Source organism: Nilaparvata lugens, chromosome 9 (assembly GCF_014356525.2).
Source record: "Nilaparvata lugens isolate BPH chromosome 9, ASM1435652v1, whole genome shotgun sequence".
NCBI lineage: Eukaryota > Metazoa > Arthropoda > Insecta > Hemiptera > Delphacidae > Nilaparvata > Nilaparvata lugens.
In genome coordinates this window covers 16,761,403-16,784,042 of record NC_052512.1, presented here as the reverse complement: position 1 = coordinate 16,784,042, position 22,640 = coordinate 16,761,403, and the positions used below count along the sequence as shown (strand labels likewise).

Here is a 22,640-nt window from a genome sequence, read left to right as displayed (position 1 = left end):
TCTCAGCTTTGAATAGTAGCGCTCATCGAATTTCCATCTAGCTGTTTACCCTGTTGTCAATATTTGCAGTAGCAGAAGTCTTCAGGTTGATTTGAAGCATTTAATTGGGGTTTTAGTTTAATAATAAATACTGTATACAGAGTGGGTGAGAAGTTCGAGAACGGCTTAATATCTCATACACAACGGTAATTTGATGGTGGGTGTGATTGGGATCCCACTCAAATTGATAATACTACTTTACTATGACTAAAATGGTACACAATCTTGGATCCGCCATATTGAGTGCAACTTCATTTTTTTTCAATAGGAAGGTGGTCATGCAATACATGATTTAGATACGAAATTTCAAGAAAAAATTAATGGCGAAAACCGCATATCGATATCTCAAACCGTTCAGAAGATATTCACATTATTAATCAATATCATCCATATCAGAAATGAAATACATAGGTGGTATTGATTAATAATGTGAATATCTTCTGAACGGTTTGAGATATCGATGTGCGGTTTTCACCATTCATTTCTTCTTGAAATTTCGTATCGAAATCATGTATCGGATGACCACCTTCCTATTAAAAAAAAAAGTTGCATTCAGTATGGTGGATCCAAATGGCGGACCAGATTTTTGAAGTCATAGAAAAGTAGTATTTTAAATTTAAGTAGGATCTCAATCACACCCATCATCAAATTACCATAGTGTATGAGATATTAAGCCGTTCTCGTACTTTTCACCCACCCTGTATGTTGAAATGATTCAAAGCTGTTGGAATTGATACATGACACCATTATTGTTTTCAAATCCTTAATATTAATTTCAACCTCAAGGTGTTTGTGTAAAAAGTCACATTACAATGTGTATTTATTTAAATGCGAAAACAGCTCACAATTTCCGAACGAGGATACAGTTCAAGAGCAGTCAGGTACTCACACCTGCAGTGAGGTCCACGTTATAATGGCAGTGTTTGATTAGCAATGGTATTGCTATTCTTGTCTATCATTCAACAAAGCGGAAAGCGCTATCTCTTTCTCGCTTTGCTAGATCATTTTTTAACAATAATTACGAATTAATAATTAATTAACAAAATATTTCATACTTTTTATGAAAATTCATTGTGTGGTTATTGTAAAATAAAATTTCTTCCTTGATAAAATATCATTGATTATTTAAAACGAGAATGAAAAGTTAATATCACATCAATAAAACTGCATCAGCTACCGTCTATAGAAGGCATTGATAAGATAGAGGATCTTTCTCCACTTTCATTATAAGGTAGACCTCACTATATCAAGCAAGACTTTTTATTTATTTTTTTTCAAATTCATTCTTTATTGCATCTGGCTTTAGAAGTAGGAAACTTCTTAAAATAGTTAACAATATTAACTCAATATTCTTACTATAGAAATGAATGGATTCAGGCCCACACTCAGGTACGATTATATTTTTATAATCAAGGAATACTTGACTTCGAAATCGAAATATTTTTGTCAGAAACGTTTGGAGCCTTACATCAATGAACTTGGTCGTGTTTCTTATCGTCTAGCACTCTGCTTCTCCAGTATTACGAGGCAGAATATTATTCAATAGCTGTACAGTTCGCTAAATTTTTCTGCTCAATACATAACCTCGTAAACTGTGGCTTTTTTATCTCCAGAGCCTGTCACTATGTATTTATCATCCGCCGAGATATCACAGCTGAGCACTGAGGAGGATTCTTTCGACTGAAAAAAGAGAGGAAAATTTATTAGTCTCAACCAATGTAACTAGAATACTAGAATACAGATGGAAATTACTGAGGTATTGCATTTATTCAAAATATCGGGGACCGAGCTTGGCTCTGGAGTACAAAAGCATAGAAAATTTATCACGAAAGAAGAAATTATAATAACATTCATAAAGAAATGTTCTAGCTAATCACAGTAAATTGAGATCAATTCCCATAGGAATACAGAAATTTCCCTCACAAAGGCCCGGTTGCACAAAAGCCGGTTAAATTTTAATCCTGATTGATTTCACGTGAACCAAATCAGAGAAGACGATTTCAAAAAGATGGATCCACTGGAATTAATCAGGATTGAAAATAACCTGGCTTTTTTGCAACCGGCACCAAGTACCTGATTGAATGATTACAAAATTTCAACAGCTGAATCATAATTTTGACACAGTCCCACACACATGAACTCGCTCACTCACTTCTATCATCAACAGACGACGAAATAGGTATTATCAGCTGTTTTTCCAAGGATGAATAATAATTATCCTCTTAATGAGCTTCAGCGAGTTTTCCCAGGGATTTGACCCAGTGCAATCGAATCTTTATATTATAAACCCACTATGTTCTGAATTTCGTGAGAATCATTAGAGCCGTTTTCGAGATCCTGTGAAATACAAACATACAAACATCTAAACATCTGAAAATATAAACATAAATAATTGCTCGTTTAATAGTATAGGATAATAATGGATTTATAATTATTATTAAATGAAAATCAAAATTAAATTCTGTTATTCACCCCGAAGACTGCATTTCGCTACTGCAAATATCGAGAACAGGGTAAACAGCTAGATAGAAATTGACAGCATTTAATTTAGATTTTCGTTCAATATTAATTATTACCTAGAATGTATTATCTGTATCTCGATGCCAGCATCAGTACTACTTGATAATGCTGGACCCAAAATATATTGGGATCGGCCACTACCTCCGTAAACAAAGCCGTAGTGCATTCGTGTGACGTCAGCACAGGTAGGGCTCCTACACCAATAAAAGCACTAGCTGATATATCAGCTGAAATCAACTAATTTTTATTGGTGTAGGAGCCCTACCTGTGCTGACGTCACACGAATGCACTACGGCTTTGTTCACGGAGATAGAAGACCAGCCCATTACATCTGTTCTGATCAGTTATATTAGATAAATAAATTAAATGTTTATTTCCCAAAAAAACTAAAACTACTACATCAATTACAGAAAATATTAGATAAATTACAATTACATACAATAGTTGACCGAGCGAAGTGAGGTCTAAGATTGAAGTCGACGGTTTGGCATTTCTCTTAATGTTTATATGTTGCGCATTTACGACGAAACGCGGTAATAGATTTTCATGAAATTTGACAGGTATGTTCCTTTTTAAATTGCGCGTCGACGTATATACAAGGTTTTTTGGGAATATTGCATTTGAAGGATAATATACAAGGAAAAAGGAGCCTCCTTCATACACCAATATTAGAGTAAAAATCAGACTATAGAATTATTCATCATGAATCAGCTGTCTAGTGGACTATAATACTACCCGTTCAAAATCATCGAACATCTTGAAAATGTATCTTTCCATCAACGTTGTAGACAGTTGCAGCAGACCTGATAACAGCGCTCACACTCACATTCCGGGACGACACGTCACGGTACGATATGACAGAAAGCTCTATGTTTATTTAGGATTTTTTCTAGACATTTTAAATTGATAAATTATTTATTAATTTTTGAGAAAACATAACAATAGGTCAATGTAACTCACTGAGCGCGAGGTCTACTGTTCACAGAGCTACTAGTTAGTTACAAAAAAAAATATAATATGTCCTCTACATGTTTAGTGATTTCTGTGTGGAAATTGACCTACTCCACTATGGCCTACCATGTTCTAGAGTAGGTAAGAGTAGGTAAACAAACGAGATAGAAAGACTCCACTTGAATGGGCTACTTTTACAAATTAATAAAAACAATATGGAGACTTGATATAACGCATAGTTATATCAATATAAATTCTGATATGAAAATATTAAGCATTGGTAATGAAAGTAATAAATTGAAGAAGAATGTAAAAGAAGAATTTCATATCTATAAAACTGCAAAATTAAATAAGAATAATTTAATAAATATAATTCAATTTGACTTAAATAATCCTATTTTTGATAAAATTGAAAGTGAATGAAATTTAAATTTATCCTATATACTATTGAACGAGCAACTTCTGTTCAAATGTTTAGAGGTTTAGATATTTCGATGTTTATATGTTTGTATTTCATCGGATCTCGAGAACGGCTCTAACGATTCTCACGAAATTCAGAACATAGTAGGTTTATAATATGAAGATTCGATTGCACTAGTCTCAAAGGATAATTATTATTCATCCTTGAAAGAATATCTGATAATAATTATTTCGTCGTCTGTTGATGATGGAAGTGAGTGAGCGAGTTCATGTGTGTGGGACTGTGTCATAATTATGACTCAGCTGTTGAAATTTTGTAATCATTCAATCAGGTACTTAGTGCCGGTTGCAAAAGAAGCCGGGTTATTTTCAATCCTGATTAATTCCAGTAGATCCATCTTTTTGAAATGGTCTTCTCTGATTTGGTTCACGTGAAATCAATCAGGATTAAAATTTAACCGGCTTTTGTGCAACCGGGCCTTTGTGAGGGAAATTTTTGTATTCCTCTGGGAATTAATCTCAATTCACTGTGATTAGATAGAACATTTCTTTATGAATGTTATTATAATTTCTTCTTTCGTAATAAATTTTTTATGCTTTTGTACTCCAGAGCGAAACTCGGTCCCCGATATTTAAATTTTATAACTTCAAAAAAATAATGAATTCTTCAATGAGAAAATGAATCTTCTCTTCTTCTTCACGTGCCTGCTCCGTTTCGGATGTTGGCGATCATAATAGCTATCCTGATCTTGTTGACGGCACTACGGAACAGCTCTGCAGATGACTGGTGAAACCATAGCCTCAGATTTGCCAGCCATGAAATTCTCCTTCTGCCAGGTCCCCTTTTTCCGTTGATTTTTCCTTGAAGGATCTCTTGCAGAAGTGTGTATCTTGAGCTATTCCTCATAATGTGGCCGAGGTATTGGAGTTTTCTACTTTTAATGGTATTCAGGAGCTCCGGTTCTTTATTCATTCTCCTGAGAACCTCTTGATTAGTAACTTTTTGCGTCCAGGATATTTTCAGCATTCTTCTGTACAGCCAGAGTTCAAAAGCTTCAATCTTTACCATTGTTTCTTTTGTGAGGGTCCATGCTTCTACCCCATACAACAGAACGGAGAACACATAGCAACGCAATAGTCTCAATTTAGTTAATAGAGTAAGGTCGTGACTCTTGTACACCTTACTCAATTTATTGAAGACAACTCTTGCTTTTTCTATGCGGCATCTTATCTCTTGTGTGTTATTCCATTTCTCATTGATGATGGTACCCAGGTAGTTATAGTGTGAGACTCTTTCTATTGCATCTCGATTAACAAACAATTGTACTCCACCTACATTCTCCTTGCTTATTAGAAATGAATTAATCACATGAAAATAAGCATAATATGTTCATATTGAATAGTATCAGCTTGTTTATTTATTTTCCACATTTCAACTTAAAAATGACCTGTCGAAACTAGTCGTTGTAATAAATAATAAAAGGTACTTCAAGTTTCCATATTGTTTTTATTAATTTATATACTAGATATCTATACTATCTCTACTTATATATATACTATATCTATACTATAATATATACGACATAACTGTATATCTACTCTTTGATATGTAATGATGAAACAAGTATTTTTCATTCACTTGAAAATGACTTTAAAGAGTTGAAACATGTTGTGTAAAAGAATAAAAATGAATGTTAGAGAGGGTAATTTGTAGTTGATTTAGATGTAATTCACCTGGAATATGCTGGCACCATAGGGCGTTCGCCAGGCATTGAGCAGGTTGTCCTTGCCGGTGGAGACAAACCACTTGCCACAAGCGGCGAATCGCAGAGAGAGCACACACGACTCATGCAGGTGCAGCTGGTACTTGTCAGGCTTGTGCGCGTGCAACACTTCCACATTGCTGTTCTCCATGCCCACCGCCAGCCACTCGCCTGTCGGGCAGTAGCCCAGCGAGAAGATCTGCGAAGCGAAGTCGTGTTGGTGCAGTTGCCGGCCCTCGCGCAAGTCCCACGAACGCACCGTATTGTCCAGACCTATCACAAAATCAACATAATATTTCATGTGACTATTGTATAATTACAGTATTTCATCAATGTATTATGATTGATTGATTGATTGAGTACTTTATTTATGTAGATTACAATATATACTGGCATATACACTTATATACAATAGCTTTCAATACAGCAAAATTATAGATGAATTTACATAATATAGACTAAGAAAATAATTATTGAACTGTATATGATATGAAAAAGCAATTTGTAATATAATAACTATAGATAATTAGTTATTTGTATATCTAGAGTGAAAAGTACGACTTTTTCTCCCTGTGGGAAAAAGTTTGAAGCCGAGGCGAGGCCGAGGGCAGCAATTTTCCTGAGGGAGAAAAAGTATTTTTCGCTCGTGATGTACACAACATTTTTCCTCCATCTACATTTTTTATAGAAACTGCAAATAAAATCATTGTAATAACTTAAGTATTGGTGACAATGATTCCTAACAACATAACCTAAATCTAAAACCTAAAAACCGGTCGTCTGATTAGCACTGCCGATTGCGCTATCTATCGGCAAAAGTTGTAACAATTATATCAGCTGAGCAGCTACCAAAAATGGCTGATTCCAGATCACGCGGTTCAGATTCGAATTGCAGATCAAAAATATTTGTTGGCTGGTATTTTGAATAGAATAAAATATTTTAAAATTTGTATAAATTTTTATCGTCTACTTAAATTAAGAATATAATAATTATCATACAAACATATATTTCATGAGTTAATCAAATTTCTGGTTGTGGTATTGAATTCAGTTGACTCAATGACAGACACCTCTATTATGCTTTCTCATCTGAGCTTAGACCTTCTAACCTATTACAATGTAAGTTTCAAAATAGAGATGCTCCCCATGTTATTTAAATGGAGTCACTTTTACTCCCTAGGGAATTTTTCTGTTTTTTACTACCGAGAGCGAAAAAGTGACACTTTAGTATTAGGTTTCAGGGAGTAAAGTGAGTACTTTAGACTGTAGGTGGAGGAAAAATTATATTGTTATGCATCTACATAAATTGGCGGAGCATTGGACATATCAATGTCCATTCTTTGGAAAGAATATTAAAAATATCCACCCCATTAACTCTCTACCAAAAATGATATGTGTTGAGAACCTACTTTAGGTTGCTCTTCTTGACTTATCCTCAGTCTGATTATTCGGATGTTTGGGATGCAATGAAAATAATAATTGGCTAATAATAATCAAATCAATTATTTTTCAATGGCATTAAGGAGGCGATATGCACACCGGAGAAACAAGTTTCAGGAAACGTGAAACGAAAGTTGCTTGCAATCGACTGATAAGATTCCACAGGATTGTGCACACTGCGTTTCATGAAACTCCAGTTTCTTTGATGCGTGAAACCAGATTTCGTGAAACTCGAATAATCGGTTTCCTCTAGCTGTAGTTTCACATTGAGAAATTGTGTGATTTGTAAAAAACTGTGTGATAGCTATTTGTAATTTGTGTGATAGCTTAATTTGAAATTTGTTTGAATTATATCTGAGACCTGATAATTGGAAATCTAAAATCAAACTTTGCATAGATGGGGCGGAGCTCCTGGAATTTTTACAGATATGAAACTTGTGGCAGTTGATATAGCTTATCAATGACTATTTTAGGTATGAATTTGACACACACACACACACACACACACACACACACACACACACACACACACACACACACACACACACACACACACACACACACACACACAACACACACACACACACACACACACACACACACACACACACACAGACCAATACCCAAAAACCACTTTTTTGGACTCGGGGACCTTGAAACGTATAGAAATTTAGAAATTGAGGTACCTTAATTTTTTTCGGAAAGCAATACTTTCCTTATCTATGGTAATAGGGCAAGGAAAGTAAAATGACCTGTCGAAACTAGTCGTTGTAATAAATAATAAAGGGTACTTCAAGTTTCCATACTGTTTCTATCAATTTATATACGAGATATCTATACAATATCTACTTATATATATACTATATCTATACCATATATACGACATAACTGTATATGTAGTCTTTGATATGTAATGATGAAACACGTATCTTTCATTCACTTGAAAATGACTTTGAAGAGTTGAAACATGCTGTATAAAAGAATAAAAATGAATGTTAGAGAGGGCAATTTGTGGTTGATGTAATTCACCTGGAATATGCTGGCACCATAGGGCGTGCGCCAGGCATTGAGTAGGTTGTCCTTGCCGGTGGAGACAAACCACTTGCCACAAGCGGCGAATCGCAGAGAGAGCACACACGACTCATGCAGGTGCAGCTGGTACTTATCAGGCTTGTGCGCGTGCAGCACTTCCACATTGCTATTCTCCATGCCCACCGCCAGCCACTCGCCTGTCGGGCAGTAGCCCAGCGAGAAGATCTGCGAAGCGAAGTCGTGTTGGTGCAGTTGCCGGCCTTCGCGCAAGTCCCACGAGCGCACCGTGTTGTCCAGACCTAGCACAACAGATCAAATCAACATAATATTCCATGTGACTATTGTATTACAGTACTTTATCAATGTATTATGATATGTGTTGAGAACCTCCTTTAGGTTGCTCTTTTTGACTTATCCTCAGTCTGATTATTCGGATGTTTCGGATGCAATGAAAATAATAATAATAATAATCAAATCAAATATTTTTCAATGGCATTAAGGAGGCGGGATGCACACCGGAGAAACAAGTTTCAGGAAACGTGAAACGAAAGTTGCTCGCAATCGACTGATAAAGAGTACACAGGATTGTGCACACTGCGTTTCATGAAACTCCAGTTTCTTTGATTGCGTGAAACCAGATTTCGTGAAACTCGAATAATCGGTTTCCTCTAGCTGTAGTTTCACGTTTCACATTGGGAAATTGTGTGATTTGTAAAAATTTGTGTAATAGCTATTTGTAATTTGTGTGATAGCTTAATTTGAAATTTGATTGAAATAAATCAAAGTATAATATAACTAATTGAATTATAAGTAATTTAATTAACTTAATTTGTGATTGTAATTTAAAATAGTTTTACAAAAAATTATGGCAGGAATTTCATTCCAAGTAAAGTTGGCCGGAGCTGTAGAAAAACGCCCGTGCCTTTATGACTTTAAACTGAAGGAGTACGACTTTAAACAGGGAAAAAGTACAGATTGCATGGGAAGTAGTTACAAAAGAAGTGAACAGTTCAGGTATTCATTTTTATTTATTTGAAATAGTTAATCGAAACCAGTAAATCAACAACAAACAAAATGGCTGGCTCACAGCCAGCCTCCAGTTGGTGTCCCTCTTCGTTATTTGTGCACCAACCAATGTCACCAAACGATCAAAAAGTGGCTTAGACATTCGGAAAAAAATCCTTAAATTTGATAGGATCACTTATGAGCAGGTTCGCAACAACGAGGGAACTATGGTCTCGATCCCTGATCAGTGGGTGTACCCAGTATTTTCGTCTTTTCTTTTTATTCCGTAGCCAGCCATCATGACAAAACGACCAAATTGAATTGAATGGAATTGAATTGAAAATGTCTTTAAATCGTCATCGCAATCCATTGTGAAGCTGACGGGAAAACAGTTTATTTTGTATGCATGCGAGAGTAAAACGGATTGCATGAAACATGCTACCTGGAACTTGTTTCACGAAACGCGTTTCTCCTGTGTGCATCCCGCCTTATGTGGACAAACTTTCCCACTGACTTTAATAACTATATTACTTTACTCACTATATTATGATTCAATACAAATTTGTACAATCTATTGACTACAATATAGATAACGGATATATTGAAACACCTTTCTGTAGGCTGATTGATGACAGTGGATAGAAGCTCCATTTCAATTATTTAGAAAAAGGCTACAGTACCACAGAATATACAGAATGGAAACTTGTAATCAATCGCCTATCTAACCAATGCTTTTTACATGACGCCAATACTAAACACGTCACGTGACCTTGGGAAGTTCCAATCCTGGTCTTCTGATTGGCTCGTAGCAGTGAACGAGATCAATTGATCCGGATCATTAAAGTGATCCGAACCTACCATCAATACTATTACAATGCGGCGCTTCCTAACAAGATGGCGGATTTTGGCGTCAGGGTATAGCCAAGTTTCCATACTGTATGTATACTGTGACAGTACACAGCTGGTTGATTGAAAATCCATTTTAAGGCCGGAGCACACATAACCGCACCGAGCCCGCGCCGCGTACGGCCGAGTGTCGGACGTACTACGGCCAGTGAGAAAACAAAGTCATCAAACGTGTACATATACTACCGCACCGTGCCAGCACCGTCGCCGTGTTTGTCACCGACTAGTTTAGTTTACTTTTTAACGGTGATGATGCGGCCTCGTGTAACATGGAGAGTGAAAAACTTATTGAAGAGATACGGAACTTTCCAGTTCTGTACGACCAAAGTGATGAGAAATATCGCAATGCCGAATACAAGGAAAGAGTATGGAAAGGTTAGGTTATTTCCAAGTATTTTTTGTCATACGAAAATATTCGTAGAACTTCATTTCATCATCAATGGAACAAGGTATTAAATTCTCCCTCAATGGGTCTTGATTTCCAGGCACTATCCACTCTTCCTTCACCTACTGTAATTGATGTTTCCTCTTTTTTTCTTCTAGAGTCAAGGCAATCATTGCTAAATAACTGTTCCGAAATTTAGAAAACATGATTGAGATCACACCCAGAGATCAGAGCACAGTAGCACAATGTCAAAATCTTATAAAATTTAAGAATTAACACAATTTGAGTAGTTTTCTGATCACATTCAGAAATCAGACGACAGTAGCACTACAGAACTGAGACACTGCTGCCGCTCGGCTGTCGCACGGATATGTGTGTTCTCCTACCACCATCACCGTGTCGCGGACGTAGCTCGGCCGTACGTCGGCGCGGGCTCGGTGCGGCTATATGTGTCCCGGCCTTTATTCTGTTAAAACAATTTTTGGAATCGCAATATATTATTCTTCAAGATGAGCTTTTTTCTAGTATTTATACTAACTTCTTCTATGTGATATTTTAATTGAATGTTATTTTGACAGGTGTTTTCTAATTTAACCCTTCATGTTATATAGATTGCTAAACTATAATTTCTGACGTTGTCCATAACTTTTGTAATGTTGAACGGCAATAAAATTATTTTTATTCATTTACAGTAATTATATTGATGAACTGACCTCCAGTCCATAGCTTGGTGCCATCAGCGCTTATATCAATGCATGATGCTCCGTCAGTGTGGCCTTGGAATTGCCGTACCAAAGTCTGATTCTGCAGATCCCAAACGGCTATATTACCGTCTGAACAACAGCTGAAACATACCTACAAACAAAAATGCAGACATATTAATCTATACTATATTATAGGAAAGAACTGGCTTATACACGTACAGGATAGGAACATTATGATTGACGTATCATCACGTCTGAACTACTCAACTGATATACTTGAAATTTTGCATATAGATTCTTGATTAACCGAGAATGGTTATAGGCCTATTTACAATTTTCCAAGATTCCATACCGTCAAGTTTTAAGTTTGTCAAATTTTAAAATAGGATCTTGCGGAACATGGGTTACCTGCTGATTTAGAATAAAACCAATGAATAATCAAATAGAAAAATGTTTAATCATTTCAAACTGAAATAGAATGGAATAACTGCAATGGATTAATCAGTACAATTCAGCTACATTGAATTTCTTCATAGTATATTCTTAAGGCTGTGCAAAGGCTAAAAATTAACTTTCTACACGTGAAATTTTTCAAAGTTTCTCGATTTGTATATCATCAAGTTATCAAAATGAAAAAGTTTTTCAGGAGAACAATTTTTTTCCGATCATTACTTTTCGAGATATGTGCGCCTAAAGTTTAATTTTTTGGGGACAGAACATTTCAATTTCGGTAAGAAATAAATCAATGAGACTTGGAGGATAGAGTCTTCATGGTATTGTTGGTCTAGTAAAATGAAAATTCTCTGAAAATATCAATTTTCAAGAAAGTTATTCAATTTACCAAAAATAACTTTCACTTGAGTTATTTTTGGTAAATTGAATAACTTTCTTAAAAATTGATATTTTCAGAGAATTTTCATTTTACTAGATCAACAATACCATGAAGACTCTAACCTCCAAGTCTCATTGATTTATCTCTTACCGAAATTGAAATGTTCTGTCCCAAAAATTTAAACTTTAGGTGCTCATATCTCAGAAAGTAATGATCGGGAAAAAATGTTTTCCTGAGAGAACTGTTTCATTTTAAGATCTTGATGATATACACATCGAAGAACTTTGAAAAATATCACCAGTAGAGAGTTTATTTTTAGCCGTTGCACAGCCTTAAAATGTGAATTCAAGGCTACTTATTTTTTATTTATAAAATAACATCATAATACCCTTTTTTGAAAAGTTTTTAATATAAAATAAATTATCAAAAACACAAATTGGAACTTTATAGTAAACTTGAATTTCAAAAACACTTATCAAGTGAAAACGTACTTTCAATGGGTGCATTTTCACTCCATAAGTGTTTTTAAAATTCAAGTTTAATTTTAATAGTGAAAGTATGGATATGAAACAGTGTTATTTATAGTAATAGATAGTGAAAAGCAATAAAACTGATTTACTCTGACAATGTCTCATGCAATTTTGAAACTGTTCTTCAACAAATAAATATTATTATCATTATTTGGAGAGAGCTATCCATAGTTTTCTGATTTCTTGGTCCCTACTCAATGTCTAGCTCATAATTATTATCACTGTGATATTCTCTCATGTCTTATATATTTTTCGGTTTATACAATATAAAGAAAATATGACAGAAGTTAATCAGTGGCTGATCCGGCCAGAAAAAAAGTTTAGGTCCTATTTCAGGGGGGGGGGTTCCTATATCTTCAAATCCTCCCCTGGATACATGTCGCCCCTGAGTACATGGAGTGTTGCCTACATGAAGTGTTGCTATAGTGAGGTCTACGTTATAATGGCAGTGGAAAAAGATAATAGAACAACGTTGCCGAAACTCTGTCTTGTCAATGGCTTCTATAGACGGTAGCTGATACAGGTTTATTGATGTAATATTAACTGTTCCTTCTCGTTTAAAATAAGCAATTACATTTTATTGAGCAAGAAATTATATTTTTCAATAATTTCATAATGAGTTTTCATATTTAAGATGAAATATTTTGTTAATTAATTATTAATTCTACATTGTTGAAAGACAATCTGGCAACAGAACAAAGCGAGAAAGAGAAAGCGCTGTTCGCTTTGTTGAATAATAGACAAGGATAGCAATACCATTGCTGATCAAACACTGCCATTATAACGTGGACCTCACTGTAGCCTAAGGCATGAATGCTCACCTTAGAGTCAGGACTTATTGCAAGCGCATAGCAAGCCGGCGCGCTGGAAGTAAGCTCGGCTTTGATACGGGGCGTGGGAGTAGCTAAGTCCCAGATGCTTAGATTACTTGCTTCTCCTCCCACAATCAAAGTACGGGCATCAGGCAGCAACTTCACCGATCTTATGTAGTTGTCCCGTTGCTGCAATAGTCAAACATATGATAAATGATTATTATCAAACGAAAATCCAAAAATGACAAATAAAGACATTGAATTGTTAAAAATAATATGAGGGGGTCAGAATACAAGTGGTCCAAGTGACATTTTTCATTTTTTTTTTAGTTAGCTACAGTACCACAGCTGTAATCCATAGCTGAAAGTGGTAAAAATCTAGTATACAAGAGGTATAAGCGTAAGTCTAATCAGTGCTGACATCTGGTGTAAAAATTTTAAACAACATTTTCATACAGCTTTTTATTTGATTAAACTAGTAGTTCTGTGAACAGTAGAACTCACGCAGTTATGAACCGCAGCCTCCTCTTATACTGTCCATAAGAGTAAATCCTGTCTGTATGTCGTATCGGCGAGATATCGGTGTGAAAACGGCTAATGGCTGTTGGGGTTGGTGTATCAAAAATGCTAACATCAAAAGCTAATCTCCTTCAAGACATACTGGCAACAGGACAGCCCGAGTTCAAAGCAGAGAAAGTTCGAGAGACAATCTATGTTATTTTAGTTATTAATTGCATGCGTTATTGCAAGCAATCAATAGTTCATTTTTAATAGTGCATAAAAATTGAATTCAATAAGGCATGCAATTTATAGTCTACACAGCAAATGATTTTTTATTTTTCAAGTTATACTGAGATAATAAATGAAATAAATAAATGAAATAATGAATTGCATGCGTCATTGCATGCAATTTATAATCAACTCGACAGCTGATTTATGATTAATAATTCTATAGTCTGATTTTCACTCTAATATTGGCGTATGAAGGTGGCTCCTCTTTCCTTTTATATTATCCTTGAAATGCAAAATTTCAAAAAACCTTGTATATACGTCGACGCGCAATTTAAAAAGGAACATACCTGTCAAATTTCATGGAAATCTATTACTGCGTTTCGCCGTAAATGCGCAACATATAAACATTTAAACATTAAGAGAAATGCCAAACTGTCGACTTCACTTCGCTCGGTCAACAAGGGGTCCAAGTGACTTGGATCCCTTGTTTACAGGACAACGGTTGCTCGTATCCATAAAATTAAATTTAACCTTGATTAAGCCATGTCACCAAGCGAAAGATACCTCAAGAACCAATTAGCGAATCAGATAATATTGCAATGACGTCATTAACCATTGTTCAATTGCTGGTAAATTTGATAGATTTATGTGTAGCTAGACAATAGAGTTTTGTTTAGTAAACAAGGGGTACAAGTGATACTTCTTATCACTATTTAGCTGATAATTGAAAAAGGAGAGCAATTTGAGACATGAAACTGTACGTTTGATTTGGTAAAAGTATACTGAATAGTTATAGGAATAGGTGAATATCATTTTTTATATTCATTTCATGAATGAAGAATTAATTAATGTAAGTAAACTTAAGGCTCAATTCTGGGAACTAACAATATGCCACTTGGACCCCGTGCATTAAAACCCCTTCATATGCACCTTTCCTTATAGGGCCACCACAAAACATCCAAAAACATATAAAAAATAGAACATTTCAAAAGGGTAGCCTACTTGAGAATTTTTATTTCATTACATCGAATTATGTAGAAGAGCAGAAGATTCATTTATGATTTGTTTTTTTCTTTGTGTGTATTGAATGCTTTGACAATGATTTTCACCTCAAATCTGAAAATAATCTTAGGAAGCTCTCAAAAACATACAATTATTGTATGCTAAATCTTCTTCCTATCTGTCTGAGAGCTTCAAGTTTCTGTCTGAGGTCAGTGTGCGAGCAACTCGTCGTGGGGACTCACTGCTGTATTTTCCTATATACAGGACAGCAACTTTCGAAAAGTCGTTTACCATCACGGCATGCAGACATTGGAACAATCTTCCCGATGAGATTAGGAGTATTGAAGGACATGCTCGCTTTGGGGTGGAGGTCAGGCGACTGTTATTGGCGGGTCTGCGGGGGTAGTGCGATGGTGGCTAGTTGCGATGCAATTTGTGGGCTGTGTGAATGTTGTATGAATGATTTTTGCTGAATTTTCTTTGTATCAACGTTCTTCCTATATTATTTACTTGAATTTATTTATTATTATTTTTAGTTATTTTGTAATTGATTGATTTACTTAATTTACTTTTTCACCAGACAAAAATGGTTGATTTTTATTTACAATTTTATGCATTATTCTCAGTTTCATATTGTTATAGTTCTTTTGTATTATTTCTTATTGTAATGTATTATTATTTGCCTGTAAGGTTGAGTGGTAGAAAGGGCTGGCTTTCTAGTCCTAACTCCGCCTAATAAAGAGTATTTTCATTTCATTAATGTATATAGTAATTATTATTAAACAAAAATTCAAATAAATGCTGTGAATCACCCCGAAGACTTCTGCTACTGCAAATATTGACAACAGGGTAAACAGCTATAGTAAGGTCCACGTTATAATGGCAGTGGATATAGATAGAAGAACAGCGTTGCTGATTCTCTGCCTTAATTAATTATATTTCTACACTGTCAAAAACAGATTTGGCATCGTTGCGGATCTAGAAAAGGATAGTACTACCTGCTTTATCGAATGATAGAGAAGGATAGCAACATCAAAGTTTATCAAATACTGTCATTATAACGTGGACCTCACTATAGATGGAAATTCGATGAGCGCTACTATTCAAAAATTATTTGTCAGCCCGGGAATCATAAATAGTTAATGGATATTCAAATTCGAATTTTATTTATTGTCCACATTATAATAACATATCGTATAGGCACAGTCAATAAACATTTGAGTCACACACCTTGAAATTGAACACAAAATAAAATAAAGAGAAAATAGTGTGAGGTTTAAGCTAGTTTGAATTATTCAGGAATGTTTCATTTCGTCAAGGGAAAACGTTTCCAAACATAGAAATTATAAAATAAAGATTACCATAAAAAATCTGGTGTGGCGCACTCACACAACTTTCCTTGCCGTTATGAAAATTGATCAACTGACGCTAGTGTACTCGCGCATCACAAGTCTACTACTCAAAGATATGAGACAGCTGGTGATGGGTCAATAACGCTGGAAACACACGAGGTCTGCTATCTCTTCTTAGTGAATGATTTAATAGAACCAACAGCTGCCAACAGTTTGCAATTTAATAATCACATTTTCTCGGATTTCGAGCGTATTTTCATTTTTAGGGAACCGGAGCCTGGCCATCGCATTTCACATACTCCCATCACACTCAATTTCATGTGAGTCATCTCCTGTATCGCATTGTGAATTTTACCGCTCTGACTCATAGTTTTCACATTCCATGTGCCAATCCTGATCTCATTCTGGCACTTCAATCTCTCAGTTACACTTGAAACTGCTCCTCCCGGAGATCCGATTGAGGAGCTTACTCCGGAATTGAATTTCGCTGCAAGCATAGCCATTAGATTCTACTAGGACTTATCCTGTGTGGATCTTTAATGAGGTGCTCGTCCTTCCTTTCTTCCTCATCTCTATGCCGTTGACCGCATTTTGCAGTTCATCCGCCTTTGGAGCCCGTTCCCAAACTCCAGGACAAATGGGTGCCCTCTCTATTGTCTAGCTACACATAAATCTATCAAATTTACCAGCAATTGAACAATGATTAATGACCTCATTGCAATATTATCTGATTCGCTAATTGGTTCTTGAGGTATCTTTCGTTAGGTGACATGGCTTAATCAAGGTTAAATTCAATTTGATGGATACGAGCAACCGTCGTCCTGTAAACAAGGGATCCAAGTCACTTGGAACCCTTGTTGACCGAGCGAAGTGAGGTCTAAGATTCAAGTCGACAGTTTGGCATTTCTCTTAATGTTTAAATGTTTATATGTTGCGCATTTACGGCGAAACGCAGTAATAGATTTTCATGAAATTTGACAGGTATGTTCCTTTTTTAATTGCGCGTCGACGTATATACAAGGTTTTTGGAAATTCTGCATTTCAAGGATAATATAAAAGGAAAAAGGAGCCTCCTTCATACGCCAATATTAAAGTAAAAATCTGGTGTGGAGCACTCACACAACTTTCCTTGCCGTTATGAAAATTGATCACCTGACGCTAGTGTTCCCGCGCATCTCAAGTCTACTATTCAAAGATTTGAGCCAGCTGGTGACAGGACAATAACTCTGGGGACACACGAGGTTCTTCATAGTGGATCATTAAATAGAATCAACAGTTTGCAATTGGATAATCACATTTTCTCGAATTTCGAGCTTATTTTGAATTTTAGGTGAAAATGTTACTGAACATTAATTGTAGATTCTCATGCTCAATCTTTTCCACTCGAAATTTTCCGTTGAAATTGTATTTGAAGCCTGATAATTGAGAATCTAAAATCAAACTTTGCATAGATGGGGCGGAGCTCCTGAAATTTTTACAGATATGGGACTTGTGGCAGTTGATGAAGCTTATCAATGACTATTTCAGTTATAACTTTAATCAAAATCGTTGGAGCCGTTTTCGAGAAAAACGCGAAAAACCCTGTTTTTGACAACATGTTCACCATTTTAGCCGCCATCTTGAATCGCATTTGATCGAAATTGTTCGTGTCGGATCCTTGTATTGTAAGGACCTTACGTTCCAAATTTCAAGTTTCAAGTCATTCCGTTAATTGGGAGATGAGATATCGTGTACACAGACGCACATACATACACACACACACACACACACACACACACACAACACACACACACACACACACACATACAGACCAATACCCAAAAACCACGTTTTTGGACTCAGGGGACCTTGAAACGTATAGAAATTTAGAAATTGGGGTACCTTAATTTTTTTCGGAAAGCAATACTTTCCTTACCTATTGTAATAGGGCAAGGAAAGTAAAAATCAGACTATAGAATCATTCATCATAAATCAGCTGTCGAGTTAATTATAAATTACATGTCATGACGCATGCAATTCATTATCTTAATGTAACTTGGTAAATAAAAAATCATTTGCTGTGTAGACTATAAATTGCATGCCTCATTGAAGGTATGCCTCAAGAAGTCTTGATGGACTAAGGGCTGGTTTCCGAGCTCGAAATTTAGCTAAGTTCTAGACTTTAAACAGTTGTAGTCAGAAAATTGGCTTTCCGAGACGGGGCGTAGTCGCAGTCTATGTTTAAATTAAATTTAGAAAAACTAGAAAATTGAACACAAAATAAAGAGCAAATAGTGTAAGGTTTCAGCTAGTTTGAATTATTTAGGAATGTTTCATTTCGTCAAGGGAAAACGTTTCCAAACATAGAAATTATAAAATGAAGATTATCATAAGAACTATGACTATGTAAAGCGAATTTTCTGACTCCAGCTGTTCAAAGTCTAGAACTTAGCTGAATCCTGTGGATTGGGGGAGCTTTGAGTCGATCATCGTACTCAAGAATGTGTTGAAAACCAGAATTCACCCACAGTATCCCTGCTTGTCATAGGAGGCGACTGAAATGGACCTAAAGTTAACTCCAGAAGTAGCCTTGCCTTCAAACCCACGGGATCTGCCCCATCAGGGCAGTTTCGGAGGGGCAAAAAGAAAAACCCAAGAGACCAGAGATGGGCGAAACTCCAGGCACAAATGTGGGTCGAGAGGCTGATTCGAGGGTGGCCGGGCGCCCTAGAGGCACTTTGGCGTCCCCTCTCTCAGCGGAAGGACCTATACAGAAAAGCCATGAGTGGAACTCACGTAGGTCACGAGTTTGTGGGTGGAGAGGCCAACTCACCACTGCTCGAAGAAGGGCAGCCATTTAGGCAAGACTTCTTGGGAGAGAAGAGGCTTTTGACCCTGCGAAGTTTCGGAGCGGCAAAAAGGAAAAACACAAGAGACCAGTGATGGGTGAAAAACCAGGCATAAATGTGGGTCAAGAGGCTGAGTCGAGGGTGGCTGGGCGCCCTAGAGGCACTTTAGCGTCCCCTCTCTCAGTGGAAAGACCTACAAAAAGGCCAGGATTGAAACTCACGTAGGTCACGAGGACTAATCAGTCTGAAGAGACTGCCAAGCATATCACACTGGATTGCGACAAGGATTGCAACCAGGTGATGGATGGGATGTTAGTATAGGGGAAATAGGGAATTTGTAATTACGGGGAATTAGAAACTCTAGAACATTTTTTTGTTGCGCTGCCCCATGTATAGAGGATGTAGAATTAAATTTCTGGATATAGGCTATATTGTCGAAATATAGTGAATAATGAGGACAGGTTAATGGTATTACTGTCGAATCTGACGGAGGAAAAATAAACAGAGTTTTCATCTATGTGGTTGAAGCATTAGAAATAAGACAAATGATATGTGATCTTGTTTGAGAGTGATCAGAAGCTAATTATTCCTCATAGGAAATATTGTAACCTTTACCATCAAAATTGTGTAATATTGTTGTTTATTTGTATATTGTTATGTAGAGAGTTTATTTTTTTACTGTTTGTTGGCTCAACTCTATTTGTATGATTAATGTAAACAAATAAATTGATTATTATTATTAGTATAGGGAAAAACTCCTAGTTCTTGTAAGGGACATAGGTATTGGTTTGCCTAACTAACTCACTACTAGGGAACACAATAAGCTTCGGTTGACGTGGAGGGTTCTTTGAACCTTTGGATCCTTGAATCCGTTTCTTCAAAAACAATAAACAATAGCTGAATCCTGAGCTCGGGAACCGGCCCTCATTGTTATTTTCATATCCTGAAAGATGTAATTAGAGCTGCAAGACAGGCGACTTGGAACCGGGTTGACTGATGTCCCAGACCTTCACGCATCCCTTGCCGTTGGTAGACAAACTTGGTTAGGTTAGGTGTGATTATTTGTTAGGTTAGGTGTGGTTATTTGTTAGGTTAAGTGTTGTCAACTGTTATGTTAGGTATGATTATTTACCAGACAGTCAAGCTGCGAGACAGGCGACTTGGAGCCGGGTTGACTGATGTCCCACACCTTGACGCATCCCTTGCCGCCGGTGTAGACGTACTTGGTGGGGTTGGAGATGGTGACGGCGCAGACCACCTCGCCGTGAGACAGGGTGTTGATTTGGCGCGCGTGCCGTGGAATGCCCGGACCAATCAGCGCATCCGGCGGGAACGGCACCGGCTGTAGCTGGCCTTCGCCATTCATGTGAAATGAGTAGGCACTGGAACATTTGTTTCATCTATTTATTAATTAATTTGTGACGTGTTTGGCTTGCCACTAACGGTAGGAAATGCATTTTAAACATGCATGTTATCATGCACACGTGTGTGTGCATGATAGCATGTTTTGTCATCAGCGAGAAGAATTTATTTATTTATTTATTCACTATTTTTACAAGAAAGCACTTGAGAAGAGCAATTACTATTTTTTAGATGACACTTCTAACATAACATAAACAGCCAATAACAATAAATAGATCACTGGAAAATTACAATCCTATTATATTGAGCGAGCAATTTCCATATATATGTATATTTTTATCTCTTTTCTGTATAGGGCTACTTGTAATATAAAAATAAAGAAAATGAAAATCTCAGTACCCTTTTTCGAAATATTTTATCACAACTTGAAAATGGCATAAATGTCCGAAACATTTTGTGATAAAATATTTCAAAAAGAGGGTACTGAGATTTTTATTTTCTTTATATTTATATGTATATTTGTATTTTTATATCTGGTTATTCATGTTCAACGGATCTCGAAAACGGCTCTAACGATTTTCACGAAATTTGGAACATAGCATAGTAGGTTTATGATATAAAATTCGATTGCACTAGGTCTCATCCTTGGGAAAACTCGCTGAAGGACATTAAAAGGGTAATTCATCCTTGGCTGAAACTGCTGTGGATAGTAAAAAATTGAGTGAGCGAGTGAGTATGTGAAAAATCAAAATATTGCATCCCCGAAATTCATGAGATGACATATATAGCCAACTATGAAATATAAACACAATCATTTTAGAGAACTGTGTTCGGTTTATCAATAAATAAAAGTAACGAGCGGAGCTTGGTGCCCCGATATTTTATGATGATAAAAAATTCAAACTCCAATTGAGCAGCGAAGAGAAAATTACCAACATGATCAATATTGGTGTTGCTATCCTTGTCTATCATTCGATAAATCAGATAGTCCTATCCTTCTCTAGCTCTGCAAAGCTGCCAGATTGCTCTTCAACAATGTAGAAATATAATTCATTAATAGAATATTCAATCACAATCATGAAAATTGAGTCATTTGGTGAATGAAATGTAATCGATTATTTCAAACAAGAAACATAATTCAAGAAACGTGAAGTTAAATAAATGACAGCATGCTTAAATTATTGGAATTTTTCAATATTCGCTGACTGAAGTTTTAAAAAATTCTCTTTTTATTGTCACTGCCGCCGCCTCAACAATAAAAATGTATTATTACTGTTGTGTTAAACAATTTTTCCCCTTTCCTTTTTATTTCATTCCTTTCTAATAAATTTTTGTTATTTTCCCTTTTTCTATTAATACTCTATCAAAATCTGATGTATATTTCATATTTTCTTTTTGAATTTTTATTTGTTTTCTTTCATCTTATACTTTTAAAATCTAAGTGTAATATTTATTTTGTCTAAGTTTATTTATCTTTGTAACTCGTATTTTTTTGTAACTGGGCACCCGCCGAAAATCTTTCGGGTTTGGCAGGACCCTCAATTGTAAATAAAAATTTTTATTTGATTTTTTGAATGAACAGTTGATAGTAAATCACATAATACCGGCATCAGCTATCCTCTACTGACTGCAGAGAATAAGCAACGCTGTTTTCATATCTTTCTCCACTGCCATCATAGCGTGGTTCTCACTGCAGTTGAATAGAATAAATAAATAAAATGTTTACTTCCAAAAAAAAAACTAAAACTACAACATCAATTACACAAAATATTAGATAAATTACAATATTACATACAATAGTTAGTTACAAAAAATTGTATAATGTGTCCTCTACATGTTTAGTTTTTTCTGTGTGGAAATTGACCTACTCCACTATGGCGTACCATGTTCTAGAGTAGGTCTTGTTAGTTTTTTGTGCGTATTATTAATTAGTTCGTGTTTAGTACGTCATTAGGTGTTATTTGCAGATGATTGTTGTTGAATAATCAAGTGAAAGTACTTATTCATTCTATTACACTGTTAAAT

General features: G+C 35.9%; 1 protein-coding gene across 10 annotated transcripts in view; it reads right to left on the bottom strand.

Annotated features, from left to right (window-relative positions):
- Positions 1–561: 561 nt before the first annotated feature.
- Positions 562–22,640, bottom strand: part of LOC111053289 (protein groucho) — a 107,339-nt gene continuing 85,260 nt past the window's right edge. For 7 of the 10 annotated variants that reach the window (XM_039435562.1, XM_039435570.1, XM_039435564.1 and 4 more), the window contains 5 exons: positions 20,386–20,635; positions 13,349–13,528; positions 11,175–11,316; positions 5,665–5,966; positions 567–1,719 (listed from right to left, as the gene is read on the bottom strand). In XM_039435562.1, coding sequence (XP_039291496.1) covers positions 1,612–1,719; positions 5,665–5,966; positions 11,175–11,316; positions 13,349–13,528; positions 20,386–20,635 — 982 coding nt within the window. In that variant the 3' untranslated portion in view covers positions 567–1,611. Of the gene's footprint in view, positions 1,720–5,664; positions 5,967–8,162; positions 8,465–11,174; positions 11,317–13,348; positions 13,529–20,385; positions 20,636–22,640 lie in introns of all 10 variants that reach the window. The other 3 variants (XM_039435571.1, XM_039435563.1, XM_039435569.1) reach the window with 3 other exon arrangements.